Genomic DNA, 19,319 nt, shown 5'->3' with positions numbered 1-19,319 from the left:
CCCCTATGGCTAGAGAGCACAGCGGCACTGCAGGCAAAAATTGCCTACGGTATAAACAATAGCTAGACACCACCAAACACAATGCACTTAAATTCCTAATAGGTTCTGGGCTACCATGCGATCCAAAAGGCCAAAAACAAACCAAAACATCACTCACGGTTACATTGCATGACATAGGCATGTCATAGGCTCTATCGAACTTATTCAACAGAAAAGCATTTGATCCCTACCAGACCAACAGACACCAGAGCAAAACTTTCAACTAAAATCATAAAACAATGCATAAAACATGTTTAAACCAAAAATATAGTAATATTCAGCAGAATAACATCTTCCATTTTACTTAAGAGTGTCTCACTTCATTGCAGAAGAGGATTTCTCACAAAATTTGTTATTTGCAGCTACTGTAACAGGATAATGCTTTGCATTTATGCTCAATGGTTAATATGAGATAAAGTTGATATGATTTGAAGACCAGTTTTCCAGAATGCTTTAAATCTTTTGTCTCATGCTCTTACAATGCATTTAAAAATCAAATTTATCCACAAAAAACATATATATATATATATATATATATATATATATATATATATATATATATATATATATATATATATATATATATATAGTATATATATGAATATAACAAAGAATCCATCAGCTAAAATGAAAAAGGAGCCTAAAAAGGGAAATCAACTCTCCCTGTGACTGAAACACCTTGCATTTCAATTAGTTTTAGATGAGTGTTAGGGATTTTTCAGCCATTTTTGTTGTAGATCTGATGTTTTTTTTGGGGTCATTGCAATGGAGAATGGGGCACTGCTCCAATCACCTAATGACCTTGACTAAGACATAAAAAAAAAAAAAAAAAAATTAATTGGAAAATTAAAATATGTCCAAATATATTATTACATTTTTTTAGATGTGCAAGATAAATATTCAGTCTTTAATGACGAGTAAAGCTGCTTTCTTTCGTTGTCGGATTGGTGACGTATTTCCGCCCTAGGTCGCAAAAATCTTTGCCGATAGACTTTTTAAAAGTTATACATCCGCAGAGGCTCCTCTTGAATGCAAAAGATAGGGCCATCCTGGGGTGCAGCTCTCTTGCTGCCAGAGCTGAAAGCCATTTTATTTGCACACCACATCCCGCCACAGCGCTGACGTCACAGTCGTCTGTTATAAAGTGTGGCAGATTGACAGGTTTATATAATTATTTTGCATCAAGGCTTGACTAACTGCATGCAGGGAGGCTAACACCATACTCTGCTTTCCCCAACTCCATTTTCAAACATCAGGATCTGACCCAGCATAGATTAGGTCAGGTATGATTGATTTAAAACACTTTTTAGAAAATTTTTCAATATTGTTTTTGTTGTTGGCATTCATGTAAATATACAGCTGTTATACATTTGATTGGTTTTTAGTTTACGTCTATTTTGAAGTTATAGGCCCCCCTGGGGAAAAACTCCACCACCTGCAACAGAATGCCAGTTTAGCAAAGAAATATATGGAAAAATATATAATTTAAAAAAGACATAATAAATACCAGTAACTATGAGAACATAAACATTGAGCATCAACATGCTTGTTTCTTGGTATGAGACCTTTGTCCTTAAATTCCAAGTTTTATGAATATATTTTTTTACCTAATAGCCACATTATTCTTGCCAATTGTTCTATTGTAAAATGTTGTATTATTATTTCATAATAAACTTTAGACTTGTTAACTCTTCATTAGTAAATATTTCATTGCTGAATATAACTCAAATATAAAAACATAATTCCTATATCAGTTATGTTTGTAAATCTGTTCCATATTTGAAGTTTTTAAGAAGCTATGCTGTAATAATAAGGTGAGTAATATTTTTTTAAGCAAAATTAGAGCAATTTTACAGTTCCCCTGTTTAACATTACAGTTCAATTGCTTCTCTTTACAGGATTTTATATGAAAGTTAATAGGGCGCACCTCCATAAATACAGACTCTGGTTATCAAAGAAGAGGAGAAGAGAGGGAGAGAGAGAAATTGAGAGATTAAAGGAAAGAGAGATGCTGAGGAGGAGAGACATCCATAAGAGTAATGTATATTAATTGCAGGCCGGGGCAGTGGTCACCCAAGCATAAAGACTATATCTAAAAGAAATGGTACAGAGAGGAAATGAAAGAAATTGCAACCAGCTGAAATATATGGGGGGAAATAAACCAAATGTCTTAAAGGGAAAAAAGGAGAGACAAAACAATGGAAAAGAAAGCTTTAGAGAGCAAAAAAGACAGAGCATAACAAGGATGTCTGAAACATAAATGCTTCCTCTAAACATAAATCCTATTATTTTATCCTGCTGTTATAATGGACAAATGACGCCTTTGAAAGCAGTAGCCGGTGTTGAGTCACTACAGCTGATTATTGAGCTCCAGAAGAGCGTAAGGTGTTGCTAGGTAAGAAGTTGGGGTTTCTTGCACAACGGGGCTGAAAGATTGCTGACTGAAACAAACACCCAGGCTCTATTGATTGGACACAAGAGCAAGATCAATTGACATGGCTAAAGGCACCACAAAAGAGGAAGATAGAGACCACCCCCTTCCTCTTATCTCCAGGCTTTGCTTTTCATAATCCAGCATCATTCCCACTGATTAACCTGTGATTGCTAAGAAAACTCAATCTTCTACCCACTGTGGCAAGAAAGAAGAAGGAATTATAAGCCTGATTTCAACTATGGGTGGAAATATTTTGAACCCACCACCAAATCTGTAGAGACGGCAAAACTAGCTCAGCACTTTTATTGCAGCCATTATTCAGACTATATATATATATATATATTGTGGTCATTTTGTGTATTCCTTTGTTCACTAGATGTAAACCATGACATCATTAACATAAAATCTATCCTCCTGAGTGTAAGTTTCTACTCACTTCTGAAGACATCACAGAAGATTTTAGAGCTCTTTGAATACCGGTATGTCTATTTTTTTTTGCTTTTCTAGTTCATTTTTCTGTATAAATATTATAAAAGAAACCTCTCCTTCCTATGTGTGTATTTTTATTTGTTTCCATAGTGATTTCTGAGCTATTTTCCAGAGTCATAGAAATAGTACATGCTTGGCGTACGGTTCAAATTACAGGCAGATTGGTATCTTACACAAACATCTCAAAAAAGATTTCTGATTTGCAAGGTTTTACTCCATAATATAGTTCTGTTGTTAGCCATGTGACATGTTTTATTTAATTATTTTTTATCTAGAGCCTGTTTCAATCATATTCAGTTGACTCTTCTACCCAAAATCTCGTCACGTGGGGCTGGTGCCTCCAGCAGTCTTTGGGTCGAAAGGCAGGTTACACAGCAGTACACTGCAGATTGCCATTCCATCACAGCAGTTGATTCATGAGCAACATTAACAGATGTTAGATTTGCATAATCAAGGATGAGAAGAGCAACCTAAATATCATTTTTTAATGCCACGCTGTGCTAATGTTTATGACAATGCTAGCGTTGAAGGCTAACTTCCCTCTGACTATTCCATCTTTTTGCGTTGCCATGTTGTGCATTGTCATCAATGGATTTATTGCTTTCAAACCAGCAGTATCCCACTCAGTACCAAGCGGTGTTGTACTTGGAAAGTACTAGGACAGCGTCATGTCTCCGTGACAACCGGCTGGAATACTCATGGAGCGTAAGTGGCAGTCTGTGGGAGTCGACCTCAGGAATCCAAGCGAAATGCTCTAACCACTAGTTCACCACATCCCTGCCGCTGAAAAAGTAACAGAGATAAATGGATAAAACTGTCATAATGTAGACTAAGGTTATTAGTAGCTTTCGGTCTTTAAATAAGATAGTTAGATAATATGCACTTGAAATAAGACAATGAAATTGTGCTTTTCTTATTTTAAATGTAAAACGTCTTGTTCCATTGACAAAGTGTCTCACATCCCTCAATTCAAGAAAAAATGCAAATTTTAAGAAAAAATTACTTATTTTGGTTTCTATTTTTTGCAATTTAATATATAATAAAATTATTGCACTAGAGTATTATATTATCGCGCTGGGTTGTTTTCAATCATCAACTACTGCACATCAGAGTCCAGCTGGTGCCAAACTGAGACCACCTCTTCAGGCTGCACTGGTTTGGGGCACATTAGACTCAGGTTGTGCTTCGCACTGACCCAAATGGGATGAAACCTGGAGCTCAAGGTTGAGCTACATTTAGACTGACCTAAAGCTGCAGGTCTGAAAACACCCTTATTTATACGGCTCTGCTTGATTCTCGAGCCTATTGTGATGTCATCAATTGACATAAAGCAAAGAAAAAAATGTAAGGTCTTTTTGTATGCTTGCAATCCATATTCCAGAACAGACTACATTCAATGCTTTAAAAAACATTTATCTTAATTTATTGGGAATATTATTGAAAGGTGCATTTATTTCACTCTTTCTATTCTGAGACTTAAAAAACAAAAATGTTCTTTTGATGTTCATTCAAAAATGGCATTCCTTTACTTAAACAAAAAGCACTTATAAAAACACATAAAACAAATTAAGGGGACTTTTAACAGCAATTGCTAAAAGCAAATAAAAGGAAATGTTTTATTTTACAGTTTAAAGTGGAAAGTGCTACTAGAATAAAATGTCTTTTTGGCTTTTGTGGGCGGAGGGACTTTAAAGTTTTTTTTTTATGAAAGTGGCTTGGGTGGAGTGATAGGAAGAATGAGATGGATCCATGATCAGGGTGGCTATCCTCATCTTGATCCAATAGTGGTTGTGTAACCACTAAAGAGGTTTAAAAATTAACCTGTGATTTATTAATCCAACATTAAAACATAGCAGTTTCCCCAACAGAAGTGGATGTGTTTTTAAAAAAATACTCTGTGTGCTTTAAAAAAAAAAAAAAAGCTGGAGTAAAAGTTTTGCCCCCAAGGTTTTCCACCAGCCTCCACCTGCTGCTGAGTGGCTGAAAAAAAAGATGACACAGCATCTATGTATTTGCCTCAGCAGTACAACTCTTTGGTCTCTGTGACATTCGGCTTCAAAAAAATGCCACAAATAAAAGTTTAACCAGGTTGCCAACTATGAAATTATCAGAGCCGGTTATGTGTGTTACCAGAACTCTGCCGTGTCTTTGTTCATAAAAAAAAAAACTCATCACCATTGCAGAATGTGCTGCTGGCATAGACATAAAAGAGAAAAGGGATATAATATATGATCTTGAGGGAGCGCTATGTTTTACAACTCCTTAAAGTGACCTGTTACAGTCTGAGCTGTAAAAGACATCAAGTCCATGAATTCACTGAAATAAATTAAATCCACGCCAATGGATGTTTTTATATTTGTTAATTAGGACTTTGCTTACAGCTGATAAAAAAAATAACAGTATTTCTTTAGATAAACAAAAATTTTAACACAGAAATTCTGGCTTAATAAAAAGGTGCTTAACACCTGCCTAAAGGTTATTTGCAAAACGTAATTTTAATCTGACAAAATGAGCTTCTTCAATGTACTGCACAGTTACGTTTAGTGTGTTTATTTTAGCTATGCTGCCTGACATCCATTTCTCACATAAAGCAGACTGAGGGGCAGTGTGCCAGATGGATTTCTGCTCAAAAGTATCACATGCAGTTTGAGACGGATAGGGAAACCCAACGGGAGGGAGAGATAGAAAAGTGTAAGGGTGCCATAAAAGTAGTCTAACCGGGAAGTGTTTTGTGTGTGTGGGGGGGGGGTGTTTATGTGTGGGTGTGTACCTGTCTAGCCCTCAGACAGAGGACCATTTTTCAAATTTCACCATCAAATTGAGGACCAGTTGTTGCAAAGTGAGGACATTTTGCCAGTACTGACATGCTATTTTGCTAATAGTTATATTTAGGGCTAAGGTGTCAATTGGGTAAGGTAAGGGTAAGGTATGCATTCATAATAATTAGGTTCCTGGTTAGTTTTAGGGTTAGGACATAGAAAGGCTTGAAAAGTCTGAAAATCAATGGAAGTCAACACATGGTCTTCATTACAGATGGCAGAACAAGTGTGTGTGTGTGTGTGTGTGAATGAGGGGCATACATTTTGCCTAATAATGTTGTCCTCATACAGGGTTGAAATATATTACCAGTCTACAGTCTGTTCAGCTGCAGAGACTCATGAAAACCATGCTTTTTTTCAGATGTAGAACCTTCTGTTAATATCATCTTTTTTTTTTTTTTTTTCATGGATTGATTCATTCATGATCAGTGACACTATAGGCCAACAATGTGACAAAAAATATTAGGTCACTTATCTACAAATCCAGGAACTGGGAAGTGATTTAGTCCACCTATACCAACCATACACTGAGTTTAAGATTTATCTAACTTTTTTAGTATTAGAAAACATTCACTTATTTGCATTTTTTACAAAACCTTTTCAACAATGATGAATCCAAAAACTTGCATTTTTCTATTTTCTTTGCCTCTGCGAATTTATATCTGTACATTAGTTTTTAATTAGACTTTTGTTTGTTACTCTATACAAAGTCCCCTATTGGGCAAAAGGTCGGCTTGAAAATTTAGCTAAAAAGTTGACATTGATGAACCTTTACATCAAAATGTATTAACTTTTAAGGACTAACAAGTTAAATAAAACACTGTAATGTTGAATTTCTGCTCAGAATATATTGAAATAGTTCATTGTTTTAATGGACATCTTGCATCATTGGCTATATCTTAGCAAATATTTTTAATATTTTAAAAGTAGTTTTATTTCTGCAATAAAAATACAGAGGCACTATTCTTGACATATTTCAGCTTTGCTGGTGAAGGTTAGTGTCTTTTTTGTCTAGGACCAAAGTGCAGTATGTGTCCATAAAACCCTGGAAGTAGAGCGAGGATGACGAGTGAGCTAAAGAGGCTGAGCAAAGTGATAACTCAAGGACAAAATAAAATAAAGGTTTTTAGACATCTGAAAGCTCAAAATGAAAAAAAAACTTGTGTTAAGAGTTGCTGTTATAATTACCTTTATATCACACTGATGGATGGAAACAGGAGCACTGCCGGAGTCAAGGATTAGGTAAAAATCCTTCATCACCAAAATAAATGAGAAAACTGCAACATTTGTGACCACGTTCATTTAACAGCAATTTTTTAGATCTATTAAAGGCTTCACTCAAAACATAGTATTTACATTTTGTTACATTAACAGTTTAACATCATTAAGGAGAATTAAACACCCTTAGGATAATTCCTAGCTTCTGTTGCAATAATTCACACATAAAAATGTTATAAGAGATTGCTTTGGGATTTATATGAAAATGGATCACAGAGCTGCTCATCCTTTGCACCCTCTCTGTTAAATATTATTTTACTTAATTGATAATAGATCAATGAGTAAAAACCAATTAAAGTTTCTAGTTGTTTCATGAAAATTGGGGGGGGGGGGGGGGGGGTTAGTACACAGTAAATCCCACAGTGCTAAAGGTATAGTGTGGATTTTCGTGAATTTTTAAAAAGACCCGCCCTCTCCACTTTTAAAAACCTGTACCCGCTACTGAGAGGGAACCTCTATTAAACGCGTGCAAGAGCGTGCATGAGCACATTTCTCCTTGTGCATGCACTGTTTAAACATTGCTGTTTGCATCACTCATACAAGCAATCAAAAGAAGATTTGCAATTTTTCCACAATTTCAGACTCACCACAGGTAAGTGAAAATGGGGAGGAGCACGTAGAACTACTTTACGTAAACATATCACCAGAATGATTGACAATTGTTTTGATGATCCACCGTGAAAAAGAACATCCTCCACTATAACTTTAAAATGGAGGAGCTTCTAATAAGAAATATCAAACGTAATTTCTATGATGTTAAATATGTATTGTCAAAGTACATTCACTCTTTTAGAGTTATTAAAACCTCAACTTGATTAAGTTATACACTATGTAAAGAGTTAATTTAACACTAATTCAGAGTGGGACCAAATGCACTCTGATTGGTGTTAAATTTAACTCTTAAAGTGTTGCCTTAACACTGCACAAATTACTGTGCGATACTATTAATCTTCCCAAATAATACTGTTATACAAACAATGTATTATAACCATAAAGTACATTTATTTATAATTTTAACTTGGTAACAAACAAAATAAACAATACAAATGTATTTAATAAAAATGGCTTTAAGACATCTTCTGTATTAAGAAGAAGATAAATCTGTATTACCTCGGAAGTTGCCTGTCTTTAGAGCCTGAAAACAAATTTGGTTCGTCTGAAAGGTTTTTCAGTTGGAATATGAGTCAGGTAACATCCAGATACTTTAAGAAATTTCATTTTCTACCTCCACAAATAAATTAAAGTTTCATCCTATGTTTTAGACAATACATGTTTCCTACCAATAATCTGTTAAGAATCTGGCAAGAACACTGAAAAAAAAACTCATAAGATTTACTCCATAAATATATTGCAAGTATTTGCACGCATATTATTTAAGTAAAATTTAATGCTGCAATATCAAGTAACACTCACTTGCCAATATCAAGTGAATTTTACTTTCCATAAGACATAACAGTTGTGAAGATATTAAGTAACATTTACCTAATTACATCTAAGTTGTAAGTTAGTTAGTTATTAGTTAGTTATTAGTTAATTAGTAAAGTGTACTTGTTTTTCATAGCCACAAACAGTATTTTGCTAAACATTTTAAGTAAATCTTTATCCCTAGTATTTGCTGTTATGAAGTAAATAAGTAGATATTAATTATTTCCTTTGCATGACATATTGATTTACTTTTTTGCATTATGATACATTACTCACTAATATTAGGTAATCATTGCCAGATTTCATTTGATAAATGTTACCAAATAAATAAAATTACCAAATATATTGAAAACTATATATATTTAATATACATTAAATTGTCAATTTTTCATTTTAAACAGTATAACAAAGAAGTAAATACCCTATTGAATGAAACTGCCCAATATTTCATGGGCAAGTCAGAAATGTGAAAGTCTACTTGGAATCCATCCATCCATTTTCTGTCACGCCTAATCCCAGTTGGGTTCACGAGGGATGCTGGTGCCTATCTCCAGCTGTTTTCAGGTGAGAGGCAGGGTACTACCTGGACAGGTCACCAGTCCATCGCAGGGCAACACAGAGGGCAAACAAGACAAACAACCATTCACACACAAACTCAGACCTAAGGAGAATTTAAAGATTCCAATTAACCTAACAGTCCTGTTTTTGGTCTGTGGGAGGAAGCTCAAACTCCATACAAAAAGAACCCAGGCCGAAACCTTCTTGCTGCAAGGCAGCAGTGCTACCTACTGCGCCACTGAGCAGCCCTGTAACTGGAAAGGTACTTTTCAAAAATGCAATAAAAATTTTACAACTCTCTGAAACTGAGAGTTTCGACATTTGTTACAGAAATATACTTATATGTAAGATCAAGAATATTTAACTAACAAAATCATGCTCAAAAACAACTTCTGGGCGAGAGTCGGAACAGAAACAGCCACTTTGAGCAGTGGTGTAAAGGTTATGTATGCCTCTATCTAAATTATAAAAAGCATGTACAAATATAGCATTAATAGTAAAAGTGCATTATGTTGTACCGCATTAGAATTTGTACCTAGAAAAAAAAGATAAGGGTGGTAGTTTACTGCACCAAAAAGTCAGTTTTTTCAGTGCACTATATACTCTAAGACAGCCTCCACCATGCTGTCCTCATCGGCTTACTTTCCTTTTGATGTTAATTTGCAGAAAGATCTTCCCTTAAAACAAAGTGTGTGCAATAATCTCCAAAGAGTTCTGTTTTGGGGTTGATCTGAGCAGACTATCACTGCACATGCAGTATATTCTACAGCAAACCTTAAAAGGTTTGGGATGCCTTCTATTCACCAATGGAGTCTTGTGCAATGAGTGTGCATACACACCATCACTGTTTTTACCAGTTTTACTACTTGTTTTTTTAGGGAAGCTTTCTGTGAGCACTGAGCAACTTACTTTGATAACATCTCTGTTTATTTTTTTCACCCATCAGGAACCTTAAAAGTAGGCCCCACTTTTGCTGTTTAACTGGTTCGTGTATCCGATTATGGCACTAAAGGCACTCATTGGGACATTCTGAATTTGAATACACATGTGTTTTGAAAATGTAAAACATTTCTAAAAATGTTACTTTAATTTAATCCATTCGACATAATCTATAATCTTTGAGTTTCAAACAAAGGTTTTTTTTAATATGAAGCTTAAGTAAAAATTCAGTCTGGAAGATTCTTATCAGCCTCACCTGGAGCTTCAGCCAATCAACAGCGGGTCCCCACCTCCTCCAAAGGAAATGCTCTATCAAGATTCTCTTCAAGTAACTTCTGGCCAAGTTTACCTCTTGCACACCAACTGAACTTTCACTCACCTCCACCTCATCATAAGGTTTAAAAACCGCTCTATATAGACTGAAAACATTTAAACATAATAATTCTGCTATTCACATTTTTTTTATTTATATTTTCCAAAATATAAAAAGGTACTCCCCAAAGCATGATGCTGACACCATCTAGTTTAATTTTCAGGACCAGACAGTGGAGTTTTCTGCGAAATAAAGGTTCCATTCATCCATTCATCCATGCCATTGATGATCAGGGCAATATTTATTATAGTTATTGTTTTTATAACTTCATTTTTATTCATGTTTTTTTTATTTTTTTTTATTCCATGGTAATTACAAGAAGGGGCGCGCTAAGGGGGCCATTCTTAGAAGGGACCGCCACTGCGCACGTTTTGTTTGTGCGCATTTCTAAACCCCAAAAATACTTGGTCAGGCGTTTACTCAAAAAATAATTTCTTTCTACTGATTTTTTTCCATTTGCCATTAAATGTGCTGCAAGGTGGTAAATAATGCAGCAAGTCATAAAGTGACTCTCTGATCCTCAAGTCCCCATTACTAACCCAGTCTGGCTGGAGTATGAACCATATATGACACAGGTTATTAAAATTAGTCACCGCTCAGAGAGTTTTAGAGTCACTAAGGTGATTGTGATGAGAAAACCTCCCCACATGACTCAGTCACTCACTGCGCAGTTGTCAATTAAATAATAAAGAAAGAGCGGCGGGGGAACTTACCGCAGTAAAGAACCAATAGAGCCGTCAGCAGCACCACAGCCCAAAAAGTTGACGACATTCTCGGCCAGCGAGTGGCATCTTTGCGCCTTGCTGACCTCGACACCGAAGCCATTGATTACCACCAAACACTCTCCTTTTTGGAGACTAAAAAAAAAAAAAATGATTTTTTTTTTTCTTATCTTTTTTAAAGATGGATTATTTTTTCTTTTTACAATCCAACTCGACTTCTTTCTGCGCTCATATCTCCGTGTGTAATCCTGCAAAAAGGCAAATATCCAACAAACTGACAGGAAAGCAGCCACCACTGCGCAAAAGAAAGGGTCATATCATCCCTTTAAAAAAAAAAAACCAAAGGGATTTTTTTTTTTTTTTTGCGTTAAAAAAGCTAATTGGATCCACTTCAGTTCTCACAAAGTACCACACTAAGTCGATTTCTGTCAAATCAGGTAGAGACTGCGCTCATGCAACCCTTAAACTGTTCAGTCATCTCTACCGCAGCGTCGTTACGGCTCCATTCACCTGTGGTATCTTTCCGCTGCTCTCCACCACCTCAGCTCAAACACCGGGTTAAGGAAAACATTGAAACTGAACGGAATAAAACACCAAGAGGGTTTTCCGTAAAAACAGAACTCCTTTAAGCTGATCTTCTTAGCCTGGAATGGATAAAGATCTTTGCGCGGACGCTGGAGGAAACCAGAAAGGACTGGCAGGGGAGACTGTGGGAGAGGAAAAGAGCGCAATGTGCGACTCTAAGTGATCGTGTCCAAAGTAAACATTCGGATCAGTCAATATTACGTCAGCAAGAAAGCAGCAGATATCATTACTGGAGCTGTTACGCTGATACCCAATAGGAGCTGCATGCGTAAAATACGGTTATATGGAATGGGGCTCAGATATGTGTTGATTTTCAATACTGTTTCCAGTAAAATTCGATTTAAAGAGCTATTTATATCGATCTAAGCCATCATTTATGCAGACCATTACATCTGCGTAACGTCATGGGAGTTTTTATTAAAAAATAAAAATAAAAAATGTGATTGGATGTCGCCAATATCGACTCGCATCCTTTTAGAAACGAAATAGAAAGTTCAATCGCACAAACCAGAGGGATTACTTCAACATGAACTGATATTTAGTGCCATTTTTAGACCCATTATTTTATCCAAGCTGATCAGTCGCCCTTACTTAATCTTTTTCTGCACCAAATGGATCAATCAGTCCAATCAACTCACAGGGTCAGAATAGGCGTGGAAGGACAGCAGTGCGCTACAGCATCCTTTGAACTCTCATACGAAATATTTTTTTTTTCTGCATTTTCCTTTTTGATTATTTGATGAGAAAAAAGATTTATCCCCCCCCCCCCCCCAAAAAGAAAAAAATCCACTGAAAACAAGCTCACAAAGTCTCCTAATAAACCATTAGTCATTTTTTTTACTCTTATTGTAAACCCAGATGTTCTGTTAATGCCTGAGCGTTCTATTAGAGAGCTTTTTATTTATGTACTTTTTATCTCCCAACTTCAAAATTAGATTACACAACTTTATCTCAATTTACCCACCCCTTTTTTTTATTATTTAGGTACATAATTGCTGTCATGCTACCTTGGAATCAACCTTTATTACACTTTGAGTGCGAGAAGATAAATATTTACATACAGTAGAAATGTAACATGCAACATAATTTTGTTTTTACCTAAATTTGTTTGAGGAGTAAATTAAGCCAGACAGAAAAAGAAATTTCCAACATGACTAAAATTTCCCAATGGTAACAGATTTCTTCTCTTTTTAAGTTTTGGACACAAAACTTTATACCCTATTAATGCTGGAACACATTCATTGAGAGTGGATCTATAGGTTTCTGCCACAACCTTTCATACAACCTGCACGTCAGTAGATAATGAGAGGGATCCCTGTATCAGTAGCTGATGTACAGGGGACGTGACCAAAGCGTCAATATTTGGCATGCACGTCAATAGTTGGATGCCCAGGATGGTAATCCATAAGAGCGGTAGCAAATGTTCCACAAGAACAAAGTATTCTACATGGTCTTGTTTTTATATAACCCAGTTACAAAAGTCTGCAGTTGAATTTGGAGTTATTCAACTTGATGCTAGAAATTAGCAATTTTTGGTGGGATTCATTATACTCAATAACAATAACAATCCTAGGATGGAGAGGAGCAGCATCAGTAGTCTAAGGTGAGGGGCTTTAATATGGAAATCAAAGGGTGTTTTTCCCTAATTCTTACTTGTTGGTCTCCTTACAGGAACTACAGACTGGTGAAAATAGACATTGAATACTGAATTTAAAATTGGGTTTTACAAGATTTTCGCCCACCGTTTAGCAGCAAGCAAAAAAGTGTTGAAATCCTTTCAAATATCAAATTAAATCAGAGTTCATGAACCAAAACCAGCTTCACAGATTTTGAAATCTTTGCGGAATTTGCTCATATTTAGTGAATATGAGGGTAATGATGCTGAAGACTTACTCTCCAAATGTTGACCATTCATAATTTTTATATTCCCCCTAATACTCTGGCATTTTCTCACAGACCAAAAACATGACTCCTAGCTGGTCTCTTTAAACTGGTGTTAGGGGGTAGTGGTTAAGTGCATGGTTGTTTGTTCTATGTGGCTTTGTATTGCGATGGACTGGCAACCCGTCAAGGGCATGCCCTACATCTTACATTTTGACCCTTTTAGATAGGCAACAAAAAAGGGTGGTTGCTGATCAGTTTTTTTTTTTTTTTTTTTTTGCTATCTATAAGTAAAAATCACCAAAACTCAAAGAATTAAAGGCTTGAAATAACAAAGCTGCTCCTAGTGTCAACGATTGCCCGAATAAAAGGGGTAAAACAGATGCTCTAGGACTCTTCTTTTAACATTTCTAAATACTTCTTCGTTGACCTCAGTATTTTCTAACTGTTGTTTGTGTTATTTTTAGTAATCAGAGCAAATAAAAACCACTTGAATGCACACTTACACAAGGATGTTGATCACTGGGACATTAGTCTTTCTGTATTGAAGCACTATTGCTGGCCTGCAAACACAAGAGGTCTTTGCTTCTGGCAGGAGGAGCCCCATGGGGAAGACTGTTTGGATTGGCCTCCATTATGACTTCAAATCAAATCTATGTTGACTGTAGGGATGTTAACCCATTTCTTTGGGTATGGTCCCACTATAAAATGTTGGGCTATAGTTTTACTATTCAACTCTTTAAAGATATTTGGTCAAATTTCTTGGTACAAAATAGCTGAGCAGACACACCTCCATACAAGATAGCCTATTATATAAACTGGTACAGATGGCTAAAGATTTTATAGGCTATTAATGATTTTTACATACATGCTTATATATCTTTGCTTTAAGGTTCAAAATACACCAGTTCTATCACAATTCTGTTTTCTTTTGCTTTGCTTTTATTATTAAGAGATTAGAAAACATGTATACTGTAACATTCAGCTAAATTGAACATACTACAAAAATAAGCAAATGGTTCACCAAATAGGAAGCACAGCATAAGGCCAGTGCATTTGAAAGTTTCAAACCTGCATCACGATTACAAAAATTCCACAACCAAAGATAATATTGCATTGAGTCAGTACTGGAGAAACTAAGTACCAGAGAAAGCTCCAGCACTTAGCCATCATAAAAAAAGGTCAGACCTCAACAGGTGTGAGTGCTCGGGATGGTGTTTACCATAGCACAGACACTCTGCTATGGACACCTTTTGACTAAGATTACCATATCGAAAACCCAGAACCACTGTTGGTTTCAACTGCTTAATGTACCCCTCTATCTCAAAAAGACATTACAAAAGAAAGCCCCTTACCATAGTAACCAAAATACAAGATCATAAGAAGAATCAAAGACAGTTCCTGACACTGCTCTGGAGTGTATTAAATAAACTTGGTTCTGTAGACAGCATCAAATCAAAAATCAACAATAAAATATTGCCTGAAACAATTACCCTTGCCATGTGTTTATTTGGTTTCTAACAGGTCAAAGAATAAGTACCAAAGACAGCAATATTATTCAGTGTAACACCAGTACCATGGACAGTTCCTAATGATGCAATGGGGCTCCACCATGATTCATGATGTGTAATGTTCCAGAACTAAGTTGCAACCTACTGTAGGGAGTTTCCTTTGCTTAATCTGGACTCCCATAGAATGCAGAATCTCTTCCAAAGACAGTTCCAGTTCTTAGTTTCCAGAGCCATGGTCAATTCAAAGGCTGGCTTTTGGTCCATCAGCACCATGGACAGCTCCCGTTCTGCCTATCTCTACAATCTAATCCAAATTCTCTTTAAGTAATGTATATAAACAAATGTCAATTCCTTTACTGTCCCACAATGAGTTAATTCACTCCCTGCATTCTGACCCATCCCATGGGGAGCACTGGGCTGCCATTGTGTGGCGCCAAGGGAGCAGCGTGGGGTTAAGGGTCTTGCTCAGGAACCCAGAGTGAAGGCTGTGGGGATCAAACCAGGAACTTGCAAACTTCTCAGAGCACAAGCGCACTGTTCTAACCACTAGGGCAACACTCACTATTTATTTATATAGCACATTTAACACCAAAAAAAAAAAAAAAAAAAAACAAAAAAATATGCTGTACATAACAACAAACAAGAAAACCAGTTTTCTGTTTGGTTTGTTTTAAAATTTCTGAGAATAACCATTTTAAAAAAGTATCCAAGAAGAAAAAGGTCACATATCAACAAGCCTGGACCAAAAAGAGTCCTTCATATTCCAGACCCAAGTCTATTTATCAAAAAAACTAGAACCATGGACAGTTCCAAATAGTGCACGCTATGTCTCAGGCTGCTTTGAGAAGTTCTCTCCACGGTAGAGCAAACTCCAAACTCCTAATTTCACGCTTATATCTTTTCCTAGACATAAAACTATTTTTGTGTGTTGTTTTCTTCTGACATCAGTGTGCAAGCAGGTGTATAATTTTCAATATATCTTTCTACTGAGATTCCATTTTAGCCCTGCATAGCACTGATATTATCAAGTGTAGTCTTCTGAACCACAACGTTGATTATACAAAAGAAGAAAAAAAGGGTTACAAGCTTCCCCTACAGTACTAAATGTCCAAATTTCAATATAATTGCTTTATTCTTTAATTTGTACAAGAAACGTCTGAAAAGTAGACTGATAGAATCCCACAGTGTCATCTTTCTACTCTTGAGCGTGCCACTGCTGACTGTAAATACAAAGACTCAAAATAGACAGTCGATTAAAGACTGAATTAGAAGGCATTGGCATCCTGCCTCCTAGGTGTTGTGTCACTTGCTGTGGCAGTGGGTCCAAAGTGTGCTTTTCACAACACTCAACACCTAATAACGCAGAAATACACAGCTCCACTGCAAGATTCACACATGGCTTTTTATCACTGCCAGAAATTAAAAATCATTTTGGACATATAGCTGAAGCCTACATCTCATCCTTCCAAAAACATCTGATCCACTGATGCGCTGTCCCTAAAAAAATAAAGCCTTTTCCTTCTGGAAGCAAACATGTCACTAGTCCTAATAATTGTTTTTTTTTTTGTGCCAGTGTTAAGCTTGGCGGTCTGGCTCTACTGGAGTCCAGATGCATTTGAAAGAAATCAATGGGCTTTTAAAGGTTTCATAATCAAGGTCAGGACTTTAAAAGAAATATCCAAGATCAAAGTTGTACTGCTTTGAAAACATCGGATAGAGATTTCCTTTTGGTGGAAGTTAGATCAGAGGTTAAAAAAAAAAAATTGCACATCTCTCTAGCAAAGTGAGAAAACAGATCTAGAAAAAAATGATCTATTATTTAATAATATCAAAATGTAATACAAGAAAACAGCAAGGTCAATTTACTAGGTCTTTTTTTTTAATTAAATGAAACTAAATGAAACAAGAGTTTAAGTTTATTTGTTTTTATTATTCAACTTTACTGTAATATCTTCTTTTTGTTCGTCTATCACATAAAATCTCTATGAAATACAATTAAGTTTTTATTTACAACCACAAAGTATGAAAAGTTCAAACAGATCAAAAACGATTTAAGACACTTTAATGCTCACATACAGGTACAAATCTGAATTATTCAACACTGAAAGTACTTCAGTTAAAAGATCAATTAATAGGAAAAACAAAAATCTTATGGCAGACTTTTAAACTTTAAGTTCTTTAAAAAGTAAGACATCCTAAGTTGGTGTAAAAAAAACTGTATCAGCTTGAACATGTAAATAGGGATAAAGAAATTGAAATTTGCGGCCTTGTTCTTCCTTCAAACAGATTTTCAAAACAGAAAATATTGATATATGTAATAATAGTTTATATACCAACTAAGTAACTTGATGTCAATTTTCCTTTATTTTACTCTTGTCAGTCTCAAAACACTGCAGAAAAATATTTTTCATGCAGACAAATACCATATATTTTATTACTGTGTCTTTTAAATTTAGGGTTATAATTATTTAATTGATGATAATTAATTAGTTTTACCCTTGATTTGAATGACCTATTAAATAACTCTAACTTCCAGTTGAAGTTTTTTAATATATTCCTAGTCTTCTGGTAAACCTACACAATACAGGATTTTAAAATCAGCCATTTTACAGTCTTAAATATTAATCTACAAGTGAAGAATAAGATGCAATTGTTCAACTGTCCAAGCAGTAATACATTAAAAACAGTCAGGAAAATGCTAAAGGAAATACACTGAAATACAATCACTGACAACCACCAGCTCCTGCTGTTTTTAATAGGTAGAGGGGTTGCTCTACATTTACAGTATAAAGACAGTAGTTAATTCAGCTATCATGCAAGATGTGTTGGAGGAATTATAAATGCCACTTGTAAAGTCATTTCTAAGACTGAATGGTAGAGACCTGGACTTTTATAATAACGTTCTTTGGCAACAAGAGTCATAAATAGAAATTGTTGTTGCACCAAATCAGAAGACATGTTTGATTTAAACATATATTATTGCTTGGGGATGCTTTGCTGCTACCAAAGATTTAGGTATGTATCCATTCTTAGTTACAAAAAAAAACAAGAACAAAAAAAGATCACAATGTGACAGTGATCCAAAGACATCTGGCAAGTCCTTGTTGCAGTTCAAGCCAAAAACTATATCTGAATAAGATGCTTTTGAAGGAATAATTGCCAACAAATTGCCTCTGTAAAGCGCCTTAAGATTACACATGTTGTCAGTTGTTGCTAGATAAATGAACTTAATAGCACTGAAGTGAAACAGGCTGTAGATCATATCCATTTCATAGCTAAAATTAAGAAGCGCTAAACTGTCCTCAGATTGATGTCAGAGACTGCTTAATGACTATGGGAAGTGTCTGATTTAAATTACTTTAACCAATGGGGCTAAAGCCAGCCATTGGGTGGTAGGGTGCCCGACGATTCCTTTATTAAAATGTATACTGTTCATATCTTTTTAAAAAGATTTTGAGAAAAATTCAGTAAAATTTTTGTTCTTGTTAAGTTTTTGCCTTAAACTCAGACCCTCGTGCTGATACGCTCAGGAGGTTAATCGGATTTATACAGTTTATTTAAACTCAAGAGAGGATCAGATAGTTATCCAGGGAATCAGATTCAGAGATTGTGATGCTCCAAGAAGACTTAGAGATCACATCCTCCTGGAAGGTAAGAGGGAGTTAGTAGGGCTTGACTGGAGAATCTATTCTGGGCCAGATACCAAGAACCGATTGTCTGCAGAAGAAGATGGTATTGAGAGTGTTGGAAGGTGAGCTAGTTTTGACCTGTAGGCTTACTGAAGGAGGAATGGACCACATCAGCGAGGAACAGAGAGGCCAGATGAGAAACAGAACCTTTCAGTTGCGGGGTCAGAGGTTGAAGAGCTTGTCCATGAACATATCTCCTGAAGGGGAGGGCAGGACAGGTTATCAATATGATTACAGGGTCTGGCTTGAGCTTTACCACCAGAAGAAAACATTCAGGCGCTGGAGTGCTGGCGGCTGTCCCCTCTTATCATCTAGGTGAAGAGGAGCACTTATGCAGCTCCTCTAATTGGCTGGCTCTCAGGCGCCATCTAGAGGAAAAAACTCTGACCTAAACAGGAAGCGGTCTCCAGACCCCCCCAACAGTCCTTAGCTGTAATTAATCTACTTTATATTCCAGAGAGAGCTTAAAATTACATCAGAACTTAATTTTCAAATAAGTAAATATTTAATGAGATATCCTTTTTACTTTGAATGTTTCAAAAACACCATTGTTTTACATTTGTTTTGGCAAATAGAA

General features: G+C 35.8%; 1 protein-coding gene across 2 annotated transcripts in view; it reads right to left on the bottom strand.

The window, feature by feature from the left end:
• Window positions 1–11,874, bottom strand: part of tafa5a (TAFA chemokine like family member 5a) — a 212,862-nt gene extending 200,988 nt beyond the window's left edge. The window contains exon 1 of one of the 2 annotated variants that reach the window (XR_005279758.1): window positions 11,068–11,863. Coding sequence is in view for 1 of the 2 variants with exons in the window: in XM_038274570.1 (XP_038130498.1) it covers window positions 11,068–11,179 (112 nt within the window). In the remaining variant the exon portion in view is untranslated. Of the gene's footprint in view, window positions 1–11,067 lie in introns of both variants that reach the window. The other variant, XM_038274570.1, reaches the window with a different exon arrangement.
• Window positions 11,875–19,319: the final 7,445 nt, after the last annotated feature.

This window comes from Cyprinodon tularosa, unplaced genomic scaffold (assembly GCF_016077235.1).
Source record: "Cyprinodon tularosa strain WSP-4 unplaced genomic scaffold, ASM1607723v1 ctg92, whole genome shotgun sequence".
Lineage (NCBI taxonomy): Eukaryota > Metazoa > Chordata > Actinopteri > Cyprinodontiformes > Cyprinodontidae > Cyprinodon > Cyprinodon tularosa.
This window is presented reverse-complemented; position numbering and strand designations above follow the sequence as displayed.